A 24,462-nucleotide genomic window follows, 5' to 3' on the forward strand; every position below is an offset into this window, starting at 1 on the left:
CAAGACATTCTTATTTCTCTTTCAGTCATCTGACAGTATGTTATATGTCCTTACTAACACGTGCTGTCTGCCTTCTGGAAGGAAACATGTCTTCTGAGCCAAGACCAGGTGCATTGTGATCCTGCACAGAGAAGCACACGTGATCTTCACATGTCACATAAGAATACACTGCACATGATGTTAGACTTGGTTGACTTGCCCTTTATTAATGAAAGTGAGTAGTGTTTGGTAATTCAACAACCGTGGATAAAACACAGACTGAGAGACATGTCTTGAGCTGGAGAACCTAACAGGAGGGCAGAGTTTGCACTACACTTTCTCCAGGTGCCAGCTTTCCATGCTGGGTAGTGTTCAAGAGAAGCAGTTACTATTATGAAACAGAACACAGTGGTGTGAAGGAGCTCTTGAGATTCTTCTACGAGCATCCGTCAGGTGGAAGGGTTACCACAGCAGTGGAGTTAAGGCAAAGATATTTTCTCTTGTTACAAAATCTCCATAGTTCTGAATGTATTCCAACATGATTATACATGCATTCAATTTAAAGTGAAAAACAAACATGTTTACAAATTCCTACTGGACACTTAAAAATAAACTCTACGTCACTTTTCGTTTTGGCAGCACCAGCCTGAACTTTGCAATATTTCAGAAACGTCAGGTACATTACAGTCTTCTGAGAAAGGCCCAGTACTTCAGAATTCCCGGGGCGGCTGTGGAGAAAGAACGTTACTGGCAACAAGGTTAAGACAGCTGAGAACCTACGGAAATATATGCAGCTGCTCACACACGTATACACACAAGCAGCTGCCCACACACATGTACACACAAGCAGCTGCTCACACACGTGTACACACAAGCAGCTGCTCACACACGTGTACACACAAGCAGCTGCCCACACACATGTACACACAAGCAGCTGCTCACACACGTGTACACACAAGCAGCTGCTCACACACGTATACACACAAGCAGCTGCCCACACACATGTACACACAAGCAGCTGCTCACACACGTGTACACACAAGCAGCTGCTCACACACGTATACACACAAGCAGCTGCCCACACACTTGTACACACAAGCAGTTGCTCACACACGTGTACATACAATTAGGTTTCACTTTACTGCCCTACTGCTCTGCACCCGACTTTCTCTCTCCAGTGCCAGGGCCTCGCGTCTACTCTGTAGCTCTCCTACCAGCTTTCCTGGCTTCTTTTAAAAAGCAGATTGTTTTAGTTGGAGACGGTGAGTTCATGGACACCTTTCTCACTACAGCCACAGGGCCTGCACACACAGAGTTGGCAATCTCACTTTCCCTAGGCCTCCAAAAGCTTAAATCTGACATACTCAAACACACAGGAGGGCGGCACTTCTTGTTCAGAGCCTTCTTTAGTGATGGGATTCAGAGAAAGCTGGTGGCAGCATCTTTTTAGGGGGAAATAAGTGTATTGTTTCATTCATATGGCTCTGCATGCTTAAGAAATGTGAGTTGGCATAAAGGAGTGGACTGTGCAAAGCTTTCTGGGGTGCCTGCTGCCACAAACTTCAAGTTGAGGATTCTCATGGCCAGAATCTGGGGTTTGACCCAGAAAACCTCATGGAAGCCCAAATTGAAAAATTTTAATGGCTCAATCACATAAATGTCTTTCTCTTTGGTTTCAAAAGCAAAAGCAGTATGACTAACGTTTTCATCTATGAAGCAGAATTGACAGGGATATCAAAGAAATCCTAGCCTTATGGAAGGGAGAGAAATAAATCTAACGAGGTAGCTGAGGTCAAAGATTAAGTCCACAGCCTACACCAATGAGCTCAGTAAATACTCAGGCATTTTAAAACACAAACTGCTATGGTGTCTGATAACTGTGATTTCTTTCCAACTCCTGCAGGTACATGCAAACCTGAGACTGGGTCCCTGCAGCATGAGGCCAGCTAGAGGCTGGAGTGTGTAAGAGCAAACAGGAAGCAGGCCAGACCTCTGGTGCATGGCTACACAGTTCAGGTCCTCCTTGTTTCCATGGAGTTCAAATGATGCTGGTCCTGCACAGAGCAGGCACCAAGTGGGACTCAGAGCTATGACTGGATGGCAAGTGGAGTATGATTTGAGGCAGCAGGAGCGCTATGGTCTGATAGATTAGCAAGCCCAATGTAATTCTCAGAAGTCCCGTCCTGTTTCTACACACAAAATTTTTGTTGGGATTATGTCACCCTTCTGCTGGAAGGGCCAGTCCCTTCCTCCTCAGCATCATCTCAGGTTCTAGTACACTACAGTTTCCAGATGCTCATGCCCTGAGTTCTCACTGCTCACAGGTACAGGCTATTACTTGGTGAGTAGCTTTTCAGAGGCCAACTCCAAATGACTTCAACGTGGCCATTCCAATCCTGGCAGCAGGGGATTTATAACTTTCAGCACCACAAACACTCAGTTCTCACATGCCAAGACACATTTACATGTATACTCTTTCACAATGCATACATCTGTAGGCATATAGGCACACATGCATGCACATACACACTCTTGCACACATACAATAAATACACAGCAGTCTAGCAGCATCCCAGGCACAGCAAGCTCGGAGAGGCCAAGATTGGGTGAAGATGGGTAGAGTGAAAAGGCCTTGAGCAGGGCAGGTTAGGGATGCTGGGGAAGGAGCCCTGAGTGGTCCACCTTGCTGTGACCTCCTTCTGTAGTCCTCAGAGGCAGTAGCCAGCACATCAGGCAACCCAGAAGACCCGTAGCAGCAAGGAAACATCAGATTTCTCTGTTAGGTCTCTGTCGTGTAGTTATTGTAGGTCAGAGGAGACAGGGCTGAAAAGCTGCTCCACCGCCTGGTGCTAGGCTGGGGCTCCATGCGCCCTTGCTCTTTATATTTACCCAGAATACTTTTGGCTTCTTCTGCATCCCGCAATGGGTTGTCTCCATATTCTTCTTTCAGCCACTGTCGATACTGGAAAAGTTGTAAACAAATCCCAAATGTCTCTCTCTCTCTCTCTCTCTCTCTCTCTCTCTCTCTCTCTCTCTCTCTCTCTCTCTCTCTCTCTCACACACACACACACACACTCACTCACAGTAGCTTTCACGTAAGAAATGGTAAAGTTTCCATGTATCAGCATGGAAATAAAAGGGCATCAGGCTATCACAGCTTTGTGGTTGACAGCCAATGACAAGCAAAAGAAAGAGGTGTTCCTTCAACAATATGGGTTCAAGACTTGAACATCTGCTGAACTATCCATCTACTTTGTAAACCTGAAACAGTTACTGTCTGTAGAAAAGGGGTCTAAAATGGATGCAAGAAAAATGTGTTCTCGTGCCATCTGCCTGTGACAGCCAGGACTGATGAAAAGAATTCAGGGAGAATTTTTGAGTTGGATACTTGAGTTGCCATAATTAATATAGGAAATAACCCCTTCCACTGTCATCTGGTTGACTGTAATAGCTTAAAGGCTGAGATATGAAAAAGAAAAATAAGAAGAAAGTAGGCCAAACCAGAAAATGGTAACCATACCCAGAGGGAAACAAGCTGACAGGAAGAACCAGACACAGCCACATAGCACAGCTGCAGCATAGGAGCATGTGGGAAGACTCCCTGGGGATGCGGGAAGACTCCCTGGGGATGTGGAAAGACACCCTGGGGATGCGGAAAGACACCCTGGGGGGATGCGGGAAGACTCCCTCAGGGATGTGGGAGGACTCTCCCAGGGACTTGGGAAGACATCCTCAGGGATGCAGGGGAAGACCTTGGACCCTATAACTTCTGTGGGCCTTTCAGTTTCAAGTGCCACAATTCTCAAAGTGTAAGGCATGGCCCAGGGTGGCTGTCTACCTCTGAAAAATCTCCAAGAACTACTCACCTGCTGCACTTCATGTTTCTCAAACTCTTGCAGCTGTCTTTGAAAGCCCAGGTTGGGGTTAGCACAAGACCTCCCTGCTCGAACAGTGTGCAAGGCATCTTCCCAACCAAAGTCGGTGACAGTCATGATGTATGCAATCACCAGTGTCACACTCCTGGAGACCCCAGCCAGGCTGCGGAACCAAGACAGCTTACATGTTGCAATAACAGTTTGAGAACAGATCCACCACTCCACCCATCCAAAGGACCTCATTATAGAAAGTCTGTCTACCTTGAGGCTTTCATGGAAGCAGGCAAGAGCTTACCAGAGAATTACTCAGGAATATACCAAGAACTTTGCTCTACTCCAGCTCTGCTGGAGCTTAACCATCTTATAGGCATTTCAGCCTAAATGTCCATATCGTTTCTATAGGATAACAGCCTGAATAGTCTCTATTTCCTTGGGCAATAATGTAATTGCAACACAGTGAGGTGCTTATGCCTTCCAACCCTTTGCAATAATTCCACTCAAATCCTAAAGGCTTCATGCCTTTCTTAGCTACCATATATAAAGGACAAGTCAATGACTTTTAAAGGTCACGAAAGGGCTGGGAATACAGCTCAATGGTAGATCACTTGCCTAGCATGCTCAAGGTCTGACTACCCATCTTCAACACAGAAAAAAAGCTCATGGACTAGAGAAGCCGTTTCCAAACCTTAGCTTCTGGATTTGTTTTGATCTAACCAAGCAGAGCACCATGGTGGGCCGACTGAACACTCCATGCTCTAAAGCAGTCATCAGGGTGCTTGCAAGCAACAGTGGTTGGTTCGTTGATTGGTTCACACCATCAAGGGGTTAATTTTAAATGCATATGCAAGTTAAGACACAGAAGGCTGTGCTTCTGCAGAGTGCTCTATCAATCACGGAACATAGGGAAGCTTAGAGAGTGTTCTTGTTTTCTGAAAAATTTCCGAATACATAAATACATTTAACAAGAATTCTTAGACTACAACCCTAAAACATTCTAATGACAACAATCATAAACCCCCTCTTAAGCACTAGCTCATCACCAGAGCTTTTTATTAGGAACTGCTCTTAGGCTACAATTTTGATATGAATCCACCAGAAGCCTGGAGAGAGTCCAGGATTGGAGTTTTAGAATCTCTATTAACTGCTCCCAATTGCACTCCCTAGGTATTTGAATCTAAATGCAATGGAAGGTTGAAACTATAATCACTTATATTGATTATATTACCTGCTTTTGAAGCAGTATAGCAAAAATATTGTACATTATATAATATATAAACATAAATCTGTATAAATATGCAAAACACCATTCTTAAAGCTATTGAACTATCTCATGTCCTCTTCTGCTTTTGTGGACTACTGGCTCACAGCTTTTGGATGTGGCTTCTCTATCTATTCTATCCTGGCAGGACTACCATGAGCATAGACACCAAGGGTTACCACTTCACATTCTCTTGTGCTGTGGGGTGGGGCAGGGGGAGGGTTGCTGCTGCTTTCACTCAGTCACAAGACTTATACTTTCAGTAAATTAATATCCTACATCATTCAAGACAGAGAGGATATGATCAATCTCCACTTTAACTAAGACAGAGCCATGGCTCCAGAATGGTGCAAGCTATTATTATCATCACCAATGATAATACTCACTTAGAACTCACCAGGTGAAAATTAAAGCACAAACACCACCCCTACTAAGTATGCTGGCTTGCCTTTCTTGTCAGTGTGTGTGTGTTTATGTACAGGCACAGGTGACCTTTCTGACCATGGGTCACTGGTCTCAGGACTTGTTGTGGTTACCAGAATCCATGGTGTTCAAGGTCTCATAAAGGCACAGTACTTGGTGCCATCTGTGTATACTCTCCCAAACATTTTCATGCATCTCATGTATCTCTAGGTGACACTGCAGCACATGATGATGCAAGTGCCAGCTCAACATCTGTTGCTGTCATCCTATATTGTTTAGGAAGTAAGGACAAGAAAAACGTGTACATGATGGATATTTTTGATTTATGGTTGAAATCATGGATTTGCAATCAATGGATACGGAGTGTTGACTTTCCATTTATAATACAAAGTACAGCAGACTAAAGGTGGGTGGGTGTCTGTCGATAAAATATTTAATTCTAAGTCTGCTTGGATCACTTTAAAGTACTAGAGGCAAACACACACAACAAAAGCCCCAACCTAAAATTGGAAAGGAATTTTTTGTTGTTGTTGTTGTTGTTACAGAAATGTATCTCTACACAGCTACAGTTGCTACCAGAGTAGGGAGGAGAAGGCAGGGCTTTGGAATGGCCACCATGGGGCCTGGTGTGAGCCCAACAGGACCAACTGACATATAAGATGATGTTCTAATAAAATATCAAGCTAGGAATGACAGTGTTTTGTGCTTATAATCCTTGACAACAATGTCTAGAAATTCTAGCAGTGACAGAAGCAAAAACAAAAGCAAAACCAATTTTCTTACATCAAGAGGAAACAAGGACTACTGCAGAACAGTATGCATGTGAGATTCAGAATCTACAGAGTGCTGTAGATTCCGACTAACCACATAGACAGAGTGTGCTAGCTTGAATGAGAAAGGCCCTCACTGGTTCATATACTTAAATTATTGGTTCCCGTTAGTGGAATAGTTTGAGAAGGATTAGGAAGTGTGGCCTTACTGGAGGTGTCACTGGGGAGGACAGTGACGTTGGGCTCTCAAGTTTCAAAAGCCCAGGCCATTCCAGTTAGCTCTCTGGCTCATGCTTGTAGATCAAGACCTGTCTCCATCTACTGTTCCAGCAGCAGCTTCCCTGCCTGACTGCTGCCATCCTCACCACGATGGTTATAACTCTAACTTTCTGGGACCATGAGCTCCCAGTTAAATGCTTTATTTTATAAGGTCATGTAAATTACTTCAGCATTAGAAAAACAGCTACGATAAAAAAGACACCAATTAGAAATCACACCATGACAACATTATCAATAGTCATACTTACCAGTGCACAAGACAGCCCTCACCCTGGAGTCGGCACTCATGAATGAATTTAATACTTTCTTTAAAATGTCTTGTCCTATACAAAACAAACAAACAAACAAACAAACAAACAAAAAACAAAACAAAAGTGACATTTACTATTTAACATCTGATGAAAAGAAACATCTTCTGGGATTTCCTAAGATGTCCTACAGCAGTGGTTCTCAACCTTCCTAATGCAGACTCTTGTAACTGAGTTCCTTATGTTGTGGCGACCCCCAATCAGAAACTTGTTTTCATTGTTACTTCATAACTACAATTTTGCTACCTTTGTTAAGAATTGTTATATAAATATCTGTGTTTTCTGATAGTCTTAGGTGACCCTTATAAGGGTCCTTTGACCCCAAAGGTGTCATGACCCACAGATTGAGAGTCACTGTCTTAGTCTGCCCCATCTAGAGCCAGACCATACTGGGACCAGAGCTGCTTCAGCCTTAGTTGGTCACAGGCGCAACGAGGCGTAGAAGGCCCCCAATCATCAGAATTTTCCAGAATTTATCTTCAATTCAAACCATGTGACTGACACATGGTTGCTTAACCTCTTATGTTCATTCTGCCCCTACATTGGCTATGAACATTGTGCAGCCTCAGAGTTTGGATGAGGAAGGTATCCTTGTTATGTGGAATTCCAAAGTCTTAGAAGCTGGCTTATTTCTGACACCCTGGAGAACTTTGAGGTGCTGGCTGTAATGATATCCCTAGAGACTTCCCTGGTTGCTCTCATCACTGGAGCTGTGGGGAAAGCAAAGTTTAATTTCAATTCATTCTGCCACTCTCTGTGGCCTTACAAGCATGACTCAGAAAGCAAGGATGATGGCTCACAGAGGAGACATGGGTAGAGTATCAGTAAGCTTTGCGAACTCTGCAGTTTGCAATGATGGTGACTGTCACCGTTCTTTCTTCTGACCCTTATCCTTTTGGGTCACTTCTTTTCTGGGTAATTGTTCAGCACACAACTACTCAGGAGATCTGTGGTCAAGTTTCCTGGCAGTGTATGCCTTGCACATATGGACGGAATCTACTCTGGAGCATAGGTCAAGTAAAGGTTTCTAGGGGTAGTCCCAGACATTTTACCGGGTGTATTAAACCTTTAGGTGTCTTCTAAAGCACAGAAACACCAAAGCTGCTTACACTCTATAAACACTGAGTACTGGCCATTTACCAGGCTTTATGACAGGCTGAGAGACAACTGGTGAGAAATAATTCTCCCTATAGAATTGCAGGACAAGTTAAATCCAGCTACTGCTACGAAAAACAAAGTGGTGTTATGCTGGCAAGAGGTAGTATGGTATTTTGAATAGAAATGGCCTCTGTAGATTCATGTGTTGAATGCTTGACCCTTAGGGAGTGGCACTATTAGGTGTGCCTTTGTTGGAGGAAGTATATCACTGTAAAACTGAGCCTTGAGGGCTCTTCTATACTCAAGCCACACTCAGTGTAAGAGATTATTTCCTGTTGCCTACAGATCAAGATATGGAACTTTCAGCTCCTTCTCCAGCACCAAGTCTGCCTGCACACTGCCATGCTTCTCCCGATAATGATAATGGACCAAACCTCTGAAACTGTAAGCCAGACACAATTAGATGTTTTCCTTTATAGGAGTTATTGTGGTCATAGTGTCTCTTCATAGCAATAGAAACCCAAACTAAGACAGATGTTAGTACCAGGGACTGAGGTGTTGCTGTGATAAGCCAGGGTGTGTTTTTGTTTGGAGAAATGTGGACTTTGGGAGTTTGGATTAGAAGAACAGTTAAATACATTAAGTGGGGCTTAATGGGCCATATTAGAAATGGCATGGAAGACAGTGGGCTGATGGTGATTTGAATTTGTGGGGGCCTGGTTCAAGAGGTTTGAGAGGAATAGAATTTTAGTATGTGGTCTAGAGACTTGTTCTTGTGATATTTTTGGCTAAGGATATGGCTGATTTTTGCCTTTGTCTGAAAAGTCTGCTTGAGGCTAAGTGAAGAGTTTTGGATTGATTCCAATAGCAGATGAAATCTTAAAACAGCCAAGTATTACCTCCCTTGTACAGTTATTCGGATTCACTCTTACGAAGATCTATAATGAAAAGGGAGCAAGATGAGAAAGGAAAAGCACAAAATGTACAATTTGAGGAAAAGGGGGCACCAGAAAGTGCAATGGAGATAAACCCTATATAGATAGATTAAAGAAATGCCTGATGTTAAATGGAATAAGGGGAGTGATGACCTCAGGACAAAATCCCACCCAGCTAAGATTTCAACTTGTGAAAAGGAATTAAAGAACAGCTTAGGTTCAGGCATAGTGATGCGTCTTTAACTCCAGTACTCAGCAGATGGGGGCATTCAGATCTGAAGTTTAAGGCCAGTCTGGACTACAGAGCAAGTTCCATACAGAGCACGTTCCAAAACAGCCAATCTTAGACAGTGAAGGAAACCATCAAAAATAGAAATCCGATGAAGATGTAATTGAACAAGGAGACCATGTTACAGCCCCAGGAAGCAGCAGCACTTGGCAGCTTTGGCTCTGTGGTTCTGGCTTTAGAGTCAAGAACAGGAAAAAGGGGTTATGGAATCTCCCTCCCAAACTAAGGCAAGCCTCTGAGGCCAGGCATGTGGCAGGAGTGTCTCCATACGGAGGCCCAGAGAGGCCACTATATAAAGCTGTGAAGGTGAAGCTTGGATTACCTTGGAGACCCCAAAATGCTGGATATGCCAGAGTCATGGGATCCTGATTCTAACAGGGAGTGGAATGAGCCCAAAATAAAGAAGTGCATTGCAGTCAACAAAGGTGAAAGGAGTTGGAGATATGAAGAGCTCTTTGACATTAGACATGGAGATGCAGAATTTGGAATTTGCCCAGCTGGTTTTATATCTTGCTTTGGTCCAATATTTCTACACTATCCTCTCCTTCCTCCACTTTGGAACAGTAATGTATATCTTGTACCATTTATATGTTGGAAATATGTGATTTTTTAAATTTTGATTTTACAGGGGATTATATTTTAGACACTGCATGAGTGTCAGAAGAGACTTTGAACTTTAAACAAGTTTGAGACTGTTACAAACAATGGTGATTTTTGAAGCTGTACTAAATGCATTTTGCATTATGTTCTCACTACAAGTCTATGGGTGTCAGGGAGTGGAATGTGGTGTTTTGTAGTATGGTCCCCATAGACTCATGTGTTTGAATGCATGACCAATAGGGAATGGCACTATTAGGAGGTGTACCCTTGTTGGAGTAGTATGGCCTTGTTGGAGGAAGTATGTCAGTGTGGAGGCAGGCTTTGAGGATTCATATATGCTCAAACCATGCCCACTGTGAGAGTTCACTTTCTGTTGGCTGCAGATCCCCAGTTCCAAGTCTGCCTACATGCCCCCACGCTTCATACCATGATGATAATGAACTAAACCTTTAAAACTATAAGCCATCCCCAATTAAATGCTTTCTTTTATAAGAGTTGCTGTGGTCATGGTGTCTCTTCACAGCAACAGAAATCATAACTAAGACAGGCAGGAAACATTTTTATTGAGATGAATATATATACAACATGCACACCATGCCTGTCAACAACTAGAAGAGTCACTGCAAGTGGAAATTCCAAGTATACCAACCTAAAGACACCAAACTTGTATAGAAGTCTCTGGCACAGCACTGCATAGCACAGCAGACCAGTTTCTGATAATTTTCCAGAGAAAAGACTCCTAGACGTAAACATAGTGCTCAGAGAACTGCAGCTTTGTTCCCAAATGGTCAAAAGCAGGCACAAATATATCCTTGCTAAAACCATACACCTGGCAACACTAGTACTCAGAAGTCCAGTGAATGATTAGGTGAGAAGGGTAGGTGCAGGAGCAACCTAACAGCTGGTGGAGAGAATGTCTTCAGTACATGTGTTGCAGGGCTGTAGCAGGAGAGCAGAGCCTCCAAGCTACAAAGCAAACTAGGGACCTGGAGTTGACCAGGATATCCCGGACACAGCTCTGACACCACAGCGAAGCAGGCTAGGTACACTGATTCAGATTGGGGCAGCAGAGTTCTCAGGTTCTGAGAATCTTCTGTTTCTGCCAGCTGTGGCCACAGAGAAAGAAAAAGAAGGCTGTGGAAGAGAATTTCTGCAAAGGTCTCTCTTTCTGAGGAAAGAAATGTGCTATGTCTAGCCCCTAACCAGAGAGCTATGAAAGTCATGTTAAGAGCTGTAGTAGAAGCACAGAATTCCAGGGTAAGGTGCAGAATGGGAAGCCAGGCTCTCACAGACACCAGAGGTTTTCTGGCAGCCCTGGGAGTCCACACTCGGGCTTCTCTACATTCACACTCACTGAGACACCACCAGAGACAGTCTACTTACAGCCAAATGCACGCTCTCATACCAGAAATTAACTCAGGAAGCCCAAGACACCTCACCTAGGCAAGAAGTGTCCCATGATGGCTAGTTTTATGTCAACTTGACACAGCTTGAGTTATTTTTGGAAAAGGGAACTCAAATTGAGAAAATGTCTTCACCTGATTGGCCTGTGGGCAAACCTGTAGTGCATTTTCTTGACTAATGTTTGATGTGGGAAGACCCAGCTCACTGGGCAGTGCCACCCCTGGGCAGGTGTTCTTGTGCGTTATACAAAAGCAGGCTGAGCAAGCCGTGAGGAGCAAGCCAGTAAGCTGTTCCTCCATGACCTCTGCATTGGTTCCTGCCCTTACTTCCTAGGATGATGTGCACGCTGTAAGATGGCATAAACCCTTTCCTTCCCAAGTTGCTTTTGGTCATGGTGTTTCATCGCAGCAATAAAATGCTAACCAAGGCACAGACACAAGATACTAGGCTTCAATCTGCCTCATGGCTTATACAGAGATGCCCATCCTCCTTGAAGTAGACAGGGCCTGGACTCTAGCCCTCAGACATGTCAGGCTCTCCAGACTCTAAAGTCCCTTCAGAACAGCTGAACATCAGGGGATGGCCAGATGGCATATTCTTTTGTTCCTTAGGCTGTTCACAGGATAGTTGTCAAGAGTGTGCAGGGGTCCATCTCCCAGCTCCAGGTCCTACCTTTTGGTGGGTTCCTTTCTGGCTGGGGATCACTGGTCTATAAGCAGGGAAAAGGAAAAGAGTACCAGCGCCATAAAAGCAAGACCAGAAAGCAATGAGTGAGTGCCACTCAGATGAAGGAAGAAGCCACAGACCACCTCGCTGTTCTGAAGTGAGCACTGTAGTGCAAAGCCAGAAGTTTCTCTGAGTGCACACAGGACTCAGAGGCTTCAGGAAGCAGTTACTTTACAGGCTCATTAAGAGCTTGCTAAGAGGGCAGGCCAATTCCTCACTGAGGCCTCCCTTCTTAAATTTGTTTCTCATACCTGGCATGTCACCAATTCATGCATTATGAAACCAGGCTTCCAATGTACTGTAAGGTAGAACTTGGATTCAAGAGTCAGCCTTGCCACACCTGTGCTGAGCACTACCCAGACCTGTAAAAATCCCACAGTAGTATGTAAAGAGGCCTTGAAAAGCCTGGGAATGTGGCCCCACCTATTCCCCCTGAAAAGTCTTTCCCCCCTCTGGTTTGCATGTCTGCATGTGATGGGTGCTAAACCAAGGTGGCACATGGGATGTTATTAATGGCCACCAATGTGCTGGGAGTAAGGTCTATGGAGACCCAGGGCAGATATCTGTAATGGGGACACCAACTGTCTCAGTCTAAGAGCACAGTGATGCCAAGGGAGATGATGTAGAGCTCCACCATTAGACTTGACTCAGACACAAAATCAGGCATAAGGCCAAGCCAGGCAGACATTCCTAGAAATGCCTTTTACAAGAAAGACCAGGAGGTGGGCTGGCCCACTGCTGTTCTGGTTTAAAACTGGGTGATGCAGACAGAGTGTGTGTGTGTGTGTGGGGGGTTATTTCCAGGGAAGAATGACATAGATCCAAGCTCTGGTCATTGAACTCCCTCCTCCACAGTGGGAAATACCCAGAGTCTGGGTTCTTTTATTTTCAACTGCAGTTTGAAGCAGAAGCACAAATCTGCAGCAGTGCCCCACCACATGCTGCTTGCATGGACACCAGTTCCTTCTTGTGCTCTTCATTTGGGTGGTAGTTAACCTTTGCTTCCACACAGAGACGTGTCACAGGCCTGTCTGCAGAAGGAAGCATGTCTACAGGTGTATTATACTCACCCAACAGTGCCAACGGTCCTAAGAGACCACCTCAGGGGTGGTGGGGAGCTCTGGTGGAGAGAGGGTTTTCACGTGGGTTAGCAGGGAGCCCAGAAAGTGCAAACCGACCTCTTCTCATTGACCTCTCCCTCTCCATTTCAGAGGCTAAGAGTAATCAGGTGGACCTTGCTCATCTTCTGAGAACTCAATAAAAAATGGCAGATGAAGCTTGTAAGACACACCACATAATATTCTCATGTGGAGATTCTTGCTGCTCTAAGACCCATGATTTTAGATGCCATGATCCCAAGTGTGATGCAGTAAGTGTCCTTAGGTTCAGCACTTTGCTTACTGGGGTTGGAGCCCAGGGACCTGGCCACCTGGAATGGTGGTGGGTCTTACTTCAAGGCCAGTGGATCAAATGAGTTTGTGCTGACAGCAAAGGCCACAGACATACATGATGTTTCTCTTCTCCAACTGAATCCAAGTGTATGTAGAGAAAAATCCCAGCAAAGGCAAGCAACTTAACCCCCACCCTGACCCCCTGCCATCTGCCATCCTTTAAAGCAAAGGTGTTGAACACTCTATGATGGGATAGTCTTCCTGGGATGAAATGGTCCAGATACCTCAGGCTCCTCTGCCCATCTTTCAGCTAGATTGCTGAAGGCACCCACCCCTACCCCCAGCATTAAATAGAGACAACTCACATTTGGAACAGTGACTCCCAAACCTTATGTTGCAGGAACTGTCACCATTTAACAAGAATTGGAGGATGTGTATACCATAATTCTCATTTTGCTAGATGTATTCATTTAAAAAGATGTTTGAGAACAAACAGGAAAACAAAAGTATCTCTTTACCCTTCCACACAGCATCATTTCATTTCACAAAAGATTAGTTTAACTCAAGAGTAACAAGGACAGTGTGAGTTGCTGGAGCAGACTGATGGCTGCTGGAGCAAACATTATACCATTTCCAGGGTTCTTCATTTATCCCATGAGCAGGAGAGCACCACTGAGGGATGCAAAGACTTCTACAACTACCTGGAAATACAGCCACAGTGGTGCAAGGGCTCACCCGCCTCTGACCTTGAAAAACTGAAACTGTTCTTTAACAATACAACTAGAAAAAAGGCAAATGGGAATACAAACACCCTCTATACACAGACAACATAGCAAAATGACTGGGTGGAGAACTAAGAGCAGGATATTCCCTGATGTCCTCACAGAGCTCTGTGTAGTGCTCATGCTCACTTCCCCATACAGACATCATTTGGTTCTGAAGCCTCGGAACACCATAGATTCTGCTGTAACCATGGGATGCTACAAGCTCTAGAGCCTATGACCCAACTCCATAGACTTCACAGAAAAGGAAAGAATTAACAATTTAGCACTGTCTGGCTATAAACACCAACTAAATGCATAGTTAAAAAAACAGAATAAGCAAATGCAGATGAATATATATCTAAGCATCTACTTTGAAAATGCATTAGCACATTAGCATTCCTTACTTGAATACAGAGAGACTACAACCTTATTTTACAAATACTAAAGAATTAACAAAATACCCAATTTCCTAATCATCGCAATACTCTAAATCTCCAAGGAGACAGGCAGATTATTAAGTGAGGAGGTTAAAATGGCTTGCTTTAGAGAAAACCAACACAAATGGGTTCCCAAACCCTCGTGTACTAAGCCAGCATTGGCCACTTGACACACATGCACAGCGTGTACTTAACACCCACTCTGGCATATCTCTCATTGAGACAACATCATGCAAAACATACCACACTAGGGTTGTGAGGTTATTGGGACACGGAGAACTTGAACTTTTATATTTCCTGACTTGGGCAGGCTAGGTGGCTGGGGGAACTGAGCTAAAATTTTCTACTAATGTTATCTCTAACCAGGTTTCTGCATTTTAAGTTCATGGAAGGTCAGATGGGGGAGATTCTCTAGGATTAAGGCCAAAAAAGAAAACCAACTTTCCTGCAGTTCACAGCAACTGAAAACCAGGTAACTGACGTGTCAAAGGTCACATATTTCTTTCTAAGCAAAATCAGCCCGAATTCCTGATGTTCAGGGCTTTGCAGAGAAAGAAATATTTAATTTTTATCTTATCAGAGGGGGAAAGCATTCTACCACTAAGTATGTCCCCAGTCCAAGATGTAGGAAATAATGCATCTTGTTCAAAGTTGAAAATCATTTTAAAAATCGATATCTAAGTTGAAAACAGTGAGCATTATGGACTTTCAGGATTTGTTCTATCACCGAGGGAGGGGACAAGCATCAGAAGCTAATGTGGTCAGACGGAAGATTGCCTGTGGATAAGCGTCTGGGTTACCAATAGCAAGTTTTACAAAATACTTAAGCTTTATCTCGCTTTTTTTTTTTTTTTAACTCAAAACATTAAGAATATTTATCTTTGGGTTGCAAAGATTGCTCAGGGGTTAGAATCCTGCCTGATCTTCTAAAAGACCTGACTTCAATTCCCAGTGCCCACATGGCATCTAACAACTCTGTATTCTACTTCCAGGGAATTCAAAACCATCTTCTAGCCTCTGTGGGTGCTGCATGTACCAGGTACAAACAAGCAAAATACACATATTCATAAAATTAAAATAAATAAATATTTTCCAAACATAATCTTTGTTAAAATAAGTAAAATTGAAAAGCATACTGATCTCCTGGCCATCCACATTAGTTGGTGATATAGAAAGTGAAGGTTCATTCTGACCTCATATTTAGTGAGTAGTAAAGACAAGAAACCCTAAATGAGTTAGATCACACAGAGGTAAGATTCCAACTGCCAACTTCAGGTAAAGCATTTGATTCTATCATGGAATCACAATCACTGTTACAGTCTGAATGCCTCTTCCCCTAATGTGTTTATTGGGAGAGAGGCTGGGTATAAAGTGGGTGGGTCATAGGCAAAGAGCCTTCATACATGTCTCAAGCACCTGGCCCTGCTTTCATCTCTTATACACACGCTCACTCTTTTTATCTGTCCACTGTAGTATTATAAGCAGTACAGGTCTCAATCTTGGACTTCAAACTTCCTGAACTATGAGATAAAACTTATTTGTTTTCTGTATTAATTACCCAATCTCAGATGTTCTGTTGTAGCAACAGAAAAGAGATGAAGACACTCAATCACCTTCACTGGTAATAGGCAAACAAAACTTTAGCTGTCACCAAAACTTATTTCCACAAATCATTCCTGTAACTCTGAAGATACTTACTGCAGCAGACATAGATCTATACTTTTCAAAATGCCTAGAGTTCACAGATATATGCTCATGTACATATGGTTTTGCCTCCCCAAATCCTAGAGATTGATGTTTTCAGGTGAGAGAATATAAGTGTAGACTAGTTAAAATGACTTGCTTATGGTAGGTGGGTCTGGTTCTAAATGTGGGACTTTCTGACAGCTGTCTTGTCCATTTGTCTAAAATGCAGGACTGTCAGTGCTTGTATTAGATCACTGATGTGCAAGAACTTAGCTCCTAGAAAATCTAAAATCTTACAGCTGCTCAAAGACCAGGGGCTGTGTGTCCTGACATCCCATGCCTAGGATAGGTTACAGTTTGATTCCTGCTAATCAGGTATTGACACATTCAACAACATGGTCGAATCATGGTTAGAGTTGTGAGCAAAGCAATCATTATAAAAATAGTCATCAAAACAAGGGCAGAAGATTGCTGTGGTCTTCGGAGAAAGGCAGCGCCTCACTTCCTTCCGCAGGGACCATGCCCTTCCAACCACTTCTGTTTCTTGACACGAAGGAAGTTCTCTAAAGTTGCTGCTTCTCCTTCCAGGGTAGGCTACTACTTTGTTTTCCTAGTAAAATCTTGCCTCTCCCTTTCTGAGTCTTAAACTCTCACCTCTCTTTGAAACATCAAGAGTCAGGGTAGAAACAATCCCCAGCCCAGGCAGAACATGTTTGTACCAACTTCCCATGTACTCAGTACTTTCTTGGTCTAATTCTATATATTCCCTGTGTCCCCTGCCTGGCTACCCATTGAACTGCAGACCTACCCTATCACTCCTCCAATAGGAAGGTCTTTAAAAGTTACAGCTTGATCCATGATTTCTCTGTTCTCAGTTGAGGACACACAAGCATGTAGTCTTCCTCACTGACACAGATTTGCATGCACCAGCACTTATGCACAATGGAAGATGAACTCTGTCGTCTTCTAGACTCAAAAATACTAATTGAATCTGGGGTGCTTTTAATGAAACAGTAACACATAGTTCCAGTAGAGTAAGTAGAGCTGTCATGCTGGCCCCCAACATCCAGGCCAAGATGGACAAAGAATCAGAGGCCAGGTTCAGTAGGATTCGTAAAGTGATGGAGTTCCTAGCATCTCAGCCTGCAAGGGTCAAATGCAGGCCCAGGAAACTATCACCTATTCATGCTAATGAATTTGGGATCAAGGGTGCTTGTTGTACTTAGCACTGTCTCCAATGCTCCATTCCAGCTTCTCAAGGCTACACCATTGCTCAATGTGGATGCTGCCATTGAGGTGAGCTATAATTGTTTATCTCTCTTAAAGGGTTAAAAAGAAACCCTGTGATGCAGGTTGGTGGATAAAGATGCTTCTGCAGAAGTCTGAAACCTGAGTGAGATCACTGGAACGCAGAATGAAAAAAGAAACCTGACTCCTGGAAGATGTCCTTTGACTTAAGTGTACAAGCACATGCCCACACCCATGCACAGACATCACACACACACACACACACACACACACACACACATGCACACACACACACACACATGCACACACACACACACACGAAGGAAAGGAAGAAGGGAAGGGAGGGAGGGAGGTAGAGAGAGAGAGAAAATAAATTGTAGGCATATATTTTAGAGGGAAAAAGATAAATAGGATAAAATGATGTCAAAGATGTATTCAGTTATAAAATCACAACAAACTGGCCTCGGTAAACAAGAAAGACAAAGTCGCTCTGTTCAGTGAGGCTTTAGGTCTGTACTGTCCGATGGGGGAAAAGTACATAAACTGAATGTGAACATAGACCACTTGCAATGCAGCTGGTCCAAACAGAAGAGAGATCTCAGGGTAGAAAATGCACACTAGACTGCTGAGACAGTATGAGGACATGGTTATGAACTGTCTTGGGAATTTTTATATTTAACATGTATATTTTTTACATAGAATAAGCACATTTTAGATATACTGGGTTAAGAAAATACTAGAATTCATGTCTCTTTACTTGGGTATTGGGTATTGGTTGGTCTTCCACTCCTTGTTTAAGATAGTTTCCACTGGCCTAGGGTTTCAACTCACAGGCTGGATAATCTCACCGAAGAGTTCCCTTCTGGGAACTGCCAATACCTCTGGAGATCAGATCTCCAGCTTGCAAAGGAAACACTTTATGAAGTCACCTTCTCCACACTTGACATTGTGTGTGTATGTGTGTGCCTGTACATGTACATGAGTACATGTATGTGAAGGCCAAAGGTTGTAACCAGTGTTTTCTGTATCTCTCCCTGAATCTGGGGCTCAATAATTTTGCTAGACTCTCTGAGCAATGAACTCTGAGGATCAATTTATCTGTAGGTCCCTAGTACTGAGATTATAGATATGTGCCTGTTCTAGTTTTTGCATGGATGCTGGGCTCCTGAATTCTGGTCCTTGCCCAGCAGGCACTTTACTGACTGAGCCATCTCCCTAGACTTTAGGTCTTAAAAAGAGCTTTCCTGTGGACACCCAGCCTTCATGTTTCACAGTAGGACTGGAAAATAACAAGGTACCTTCAGCCATTGGCTTAGCCAGTTTTGATTACTGCAGACTCACATGCTCTTCCTGGGGATACCAGCAACTCCAGAGAAGCTCACAAGTGTTTACATTTTTGCTTCAGAATCCTGTGTTTGCATTTCAGCTGGCCCAACCACTGCTGTAACACACACTGCATTTGTTTTTAATTTCTCCAAATAATGCAGAAAAAAAAAACTTACAGGTTTTGAGATGGTGAGTCTGCTGCTGGAATACACAGGTATTTAACTCCCTGTAGAAAGATAAAAAAAATGTATATAAATAAAACTAAAAATATGATACACAGTGAAGTAAAATATTTAAGGGAAGCATTTTCTCAGGTCAAAAAACAAGAAAATAAAAAGGAGAAGTTTTTATTCATCTTTTGTTGCCAAGGAACCGAGGAAAAACTCTTTAATTCAGGTTCCTGATTCTCCTACATGGACATGTCAATATTCAAGCTTCAATCTACAAGCAGCATACATTTGAGCACTTCAGTGTTAAAGCTCACAGCCCATCTTAGCACTTGTTCTCACACTTTCTATGTTTCTTCTGAATCCTGAATATCCCCAAAGGAAGCACCATTAGTCAGCACCTTAAAAAGGGCTGAAAACTTTGATGTCATTCCATAGACTTTTATATCAATTTTAATGCTATAAGAATAACATTTCCTCTGCTAGGCCTTTGGAACCTGGAAACGATGCTGCTTGCTTTGCAGAACACTATAAGTTTACACAATAAACTGATTCGAGGGGGGAAAACTCCCCAAAGTAATGATTTTAAATCATGCTAAACTGGAGTTTCATAGAAAGAAACAAAATTGGTTCACTTCTCTACAAAGATGGTCATTGTAGTTCTAAAGTCTTCCATGTCAACCAACACACCGCACACAGATCTTGGCAATGGAATGTGGTAAAGGATAGACGAACCATTCGTGAACTTTCTTATATCTGCCAAACATCATAGAATCTTGTCACTATGCCTTGGACAGCCAGAGAGTACTAATTAGTGTGAGAGGTCAGCTTGATTCACAATGATGATACAGATGTAGCCAAGTTCCCTGGGAGAGGAAATTACAAAGCAACCTGCATTTTAGATTTACTTGAAGTCTTTCTGTAACTTTCAGTGTTGATCTGGTCACCCTGGAGGGTCACTGAAGCTGTAACTAGACAGCTACAGTACATGGATCTTGCCTACCCACTCCAATGCTTGGGTGCAGGCTCAGGACCTTCTAGTTCTGGTAAGCTTACAGAAGGCAAGTTCTGAACTAGTGGAAGGAACAGCATGACAGCTCATGCTTTGCTGGTGCAGGTGGAGGCAGAACACAATGGACAGTTGTATAATGAGAAAGATGAGCTGGTCCTGGGACTTGAGCACAGAACCCATTTCTTCAGCTCCTATGAGCAAACTCTAAGCCTCCAACTGCCTCTTAATCTTCCCCTTTCTGCTGAAGCTGGCTCAGAATGTGATATGTGGTCAGCAAATAAATATCTGAATAGTACAACACTCTTCCTTGCCATTTGCCATTATTGGGGGACAACATCATGAGAAAAGAACTCAAAAGTAAAAATCATATTTCCCTTATCATTTCTGTGCAGCTTTTCAAACTGAAAAAAAGAGCCAAATTATTTAACCAAGATTTGACAGAAAATAATTACATATGGCAGTATTGTATCTTTCTATATAGGTTTCTGAGTCTTTGGGAAGACGAGTTTTACCTCTGTTTATCTAAATAGGAACATTTCTCCCAAGAGCAAATGGACTTTGCAAAGAGTAGAGGATCTATCTGCTGGCAGGAAAGGGAAGGGAGGACGTGGGCTCTCTCTTGTATGATTACACTTGCCAGCCAGCTCCTTCTGCTTCCCTTCAGGGTTCCTGAGCTCTGGAAGCTGTGCTATGCTGGGAACGTGAACTAGTTATTTTAAATCCAAATCTGGTGGCATATGAGAGTTCAATTTGAAGGGTAAGACACTAGAAAAGGAAGAACTTCTGCCAAACAGTCCTTTCCCTCCTCTCTTCACTAAGATGAACAAGCCTGTTGTTAAATCCACAGGACCATTGCTTCCTATAGCTGCCATGGGAGTGCCTCTTTTTTGGGGGGGAGGGACTCTTGAGTGAGATCTGACAGTTAGGTGGTTAGGCCCAAAGCTTGTGAAATCCTTCCCACATACTCCCTCTGTCCTCATGGCAGGGCATGCTTCCAGAGGTCAGGATTCTCAAGTGTGCTACCACCACCTCAACCTGGCAACTCCAAACAGACAAAACGCTAAGTGGACACTCAGGACAGCACAGAAACACCTACATCTCCCTTATGTGACGGGCAGCCACCACATTCCAGTAGAAGCTAAAGTCAGTCTAGCCTATGTACTGGGAAGATAAATAAAAATAGAGAATGAAGAGAATGGGAAGAGGTTAGGCAAAATAGCGCATTGCTTACTAAGAGCACATGCCCTGAACACCTGTTATGGCAGGAATGGGAACCACTGTGCTTCCTTTAGGCTATGCCACACAGGGCCACACTCACCTCTGTGCTACCCGATGCACAGAAGGAATAAGCTTGGGCCCACAGAGTAGAACCTGCCCAGCACTCAGGAAAACCTATCAGCCATAGGAAGCAGGTGGAAGGCATTCTCTGTGTGTGAGCCACAAGAATAAGGAAGTAACATGCTGCCGGTCCAGACTTCTTGCCCTCACGCTCAGATGGACAGGTGGCAGCTTCAGCTTCCATCTCAGGCATCTTGTAAAGATGAACATGTGGCTCTGAACTGCATTTGAGTACCCTGTGCTATTAAAGCACAACAGAAAAAGACAAGACAATGCAACATCAAAGACTGTGTGCATAACCACAAGAACAGTTAACTTCCTGGAATGATGCCTGGCATTCACTCAAAGTCTGAGTGCTGAGGAAAAGTGCTAATCAGCTCCATAAAGATGGTGGCATGAGAAGAGTACCGGGTGTGTGTATGTGCTTTTAAGTGCCATCAGGGAAGGGGGAGAGCTGGGTTTTGGGCCATGCAAAGGGCACATTTTCTACATATGCTCTAGTGACACTCAAACAGAACACAAACCACTTCACTATGACCTACAATAAGAAATATGCAAATCCAGTCATGGAAGGAGTCAAAACTGTCAAAAAGGCTTAGCTGCTCGCCCCCAAGACCATCTATTTATCATGACTTAGTCATTAACAAAGCACCGATATCTTTGAGGCCACAGAAGGCAGAACTACAGCTACCTAAAAAAGGTGTCAGATGCCTGCACATGTGCACAGCTTTTAACAGTTAGTTACTAATTCAGAAAGCAGCACTAAGACCCCTGTGCCACCAGAACACTGGGCTGACTTAAAATCACCCTTGCACTAATGTGTAGAATAGACGTTTCCTCTCTCTGATCTATACAGAGAACTGTGCTCTGGAAAGCTTTGCAGAGGGACATATGAGGAGTAGGGTATGTTTACTTGCATTATGGAAAGCATAGCAAAAAAGGAGTTAAAAAAAGGACGTAAAAACTTCCATATCTGAAAAATGTATCAGTAGTAAAATTAGCAACAGTGTTTCCAGGAGTATAGCGTTTGCTATATATATTTTCTGCCTCATATTCCCTCTAATATTTTGAAACATATAAAAATAAACTTGATTTTCTGTTCCTTGAAATAAAATTCCCACAAAATAAAGGAAAATAAAAATTGAGCACTTCCTATAGTGTTTCAGAATAGTGGGCTGGTGGGAAGCCAGTTAACATTTATGGAGCTATTAAATATCAAGTCACAACTTTTCAAATCACAGAGCAGTCAGTTTCATGTTGCCTTGAAACACACAAATTGTTAGTGACTTGCCTATGCTTTAGGAGTCCCAGTTGCTATAGGAACATAGGGAGAGCTCATGTCTTTGTCCTGTGTGGCCTTCTGAGAGGCCCAACATAACCAGGTGAACCGATGGGGTGGCACCATAATGGAGATGAGGGCAGGTGCAGACTCTCAGTGCCCACAGCAGGCGACTGCACATGCTAGGTGTTCACCACTCCAGGAACCACATGGAGCAAAAGCCAGAAAACACAGGACAGGAGTACAAAAGTCATGAGGGATCTGCCCAGAGGAGCTTCCTGCTGAAATTCTTGTATTTGGGTTTTGAAATTACGTCAATAGACAACACTGGGTCAAGAAGAAAGTTCAGAGAGAAATGACATCAACAGATATCACTGGGGAAGAAGAAAGTTCAGAAAGCACACTAGAGGCTTGATCTGAATAAGGCAGACTGTCACATTCTCAAAAGTTCCACAATTTTTCAGTTTTCTGTTTCAGCAAGTATAATAACCACTGAAGGTAGGTTTTTGCCTTTCTTTGGACTGAAACTAAAAATTACACTTACAATCACAGACAGGCACATATCTGAGAAGAGGGGACCAAGCTTCTGATCACAAAACCAGGAAAGAGGTCAAACTTGCTTGTTTCAAGTGTAATTTCTAAAACTACCCCCACATGCCCAGACATAGGAAGTCTGCTGAGAATCCAGCTGTGCACAGTCATTCTTTTTCTCGAATGGAAGCTAAGGTAGAGTACTTATGAACAGAACTGTGTCTCACATTCACAGCAGCATGGCCAGGCCTGAGGACATTACAGACTGTACATAGAATCTTCCTTACATACAGGACCTAAAGCTGTACTCACATGGGTGGCCTAGCAGATGTTAGAACAGGGACCGTCATGGGGAGGGAGGGATGTGGAGATGACTGGCAATGGCAAAAGGGATGTTGGTGACAACTATCTCAGAATAAGGCAGGGAAGCAGAGGTGGCAACAGCAGAGAGAGAAGGTGACACAAGCTGCTGACTTGATTACTGTACTTTATATACACATGGCAAAAATATGTACAAATACTATGTACCTGTGTTTAAAAAAAAAAAAGAACACAACTGAACCTTGTAGAAGTATTAAAAACAAATGGAAGAGAGTAAGTTCTGGAAGGAGCTAGAAATCCACACAATGGAAAAGTTATTTTAGCTGCCAGAAAAGGGTCACTATTAGAGATTAGTACTAGAGACAGGATGGGTGAACCAATGGGTTTCCTCCTACAAAGACTGCATCTTTTCTTTGATGAACAATCCATTCAGATTTCCAGGTCCAAACATACAAGTCCTAATGAAACAAGGATAGAATAAGCCTGTATCCCTACCAAGAACTAATTTTACCATAGGCCTAATTACCAATTCTTCACTCCCAGGAAGAAAAAATAAAATTAAAAGCAAAATTAAAATTTGGACTGACCTCACTAGATCAGAAGCCACATCACGACTTTATGTACTGCTAGGAAACCCACAAAACCAGATGGGTGCCCTGGTGCATGCTTTTGATCTTAGCACTTGGGGGACAGAAGCAGAAGGATAAGAGTTCAAAGCCATTTTTCAGCTATCTAGCTGGTATGAGGCTAGCCTAAGCTACATGAGACTCTGTCTCAAAACACCAAAAGCATATAGCAAAGGTGTGTTCCACTGGTAAAAACAATCCACAGAACTGGCAGGCAAGGAAAAAGTTTAGTAATCTGGGGCACTACTTGGTTTGGTTTATATACACCTCCACTCTCTAGTATTGCACTGGGCAGCCTAGATTTCTTATCTGTATGTATTATATACACACAGCCTTCTCTGAATAATGTACCTAGCAACATTGGAACCCTACCTACAAAGGGCTACATGTAC

General features: G+C 43.2%; 1 protein-coding gene across 2 annotated transcripts in view; it reads right to left on the bottom strand.

Moving 5' to 3' along the window:
• Positions 1 to 175: 175 nt before the first annotated feature.
• Dusp22 (dual specificity phosphatase 22) overlaps positions 176 to 24,462 on the bottom strand; it is a 48,230-nt gene continuing 23,943 nt past the window's right edge. The window contains exons 4-8 of one of the 2 annotated variants that reach the window (XM_051194495.1): positions 18,973 to 19,022; positions 6,833 to 6,907; positions 3,846 to 4,017; positions 2,869 to 2,941; positions 176 to 707 (exon numbers count right to left, since the gene is read on the bottom strand). In XM_051194495.1, the coding sequence (XP_051050452.1) occupies positions 661 to 707; positions 2,869 to 2,941; positions 3,846 to 4,017; positions 6,833 to 6,907; positions 18,973 to 19,022 (417 nt within the window). In that variant the 3' untranslated portion in view covers positions 176 to 660. Of the gene's footprint in view, positions 708 to 2,454; positions 2,942 to 3,845; positions 4,018 to 6,832; positions 6,908 to 18,972; positions 19,023 to 24,462 lie in introns of those variants that run through there. The other variant, XM_051194494.1, reaches the window with a different exon arrangement.

This window comes from Phodopus roborovskii, unplaced genomic scaffold (genome assembly GCF_943737965.1).
Source record: "Phodopus roborovskii unplaced genomic scaffold, PHOROB, whole genome shotgun sequence".
NCBI classification, from domain to species: domain Eukaryota; kingdom Metazoa; phylum Chordata; class Mammalia; order Rodentia; family Cricetidae; genus Phodopus; species Phodopus roborovskii.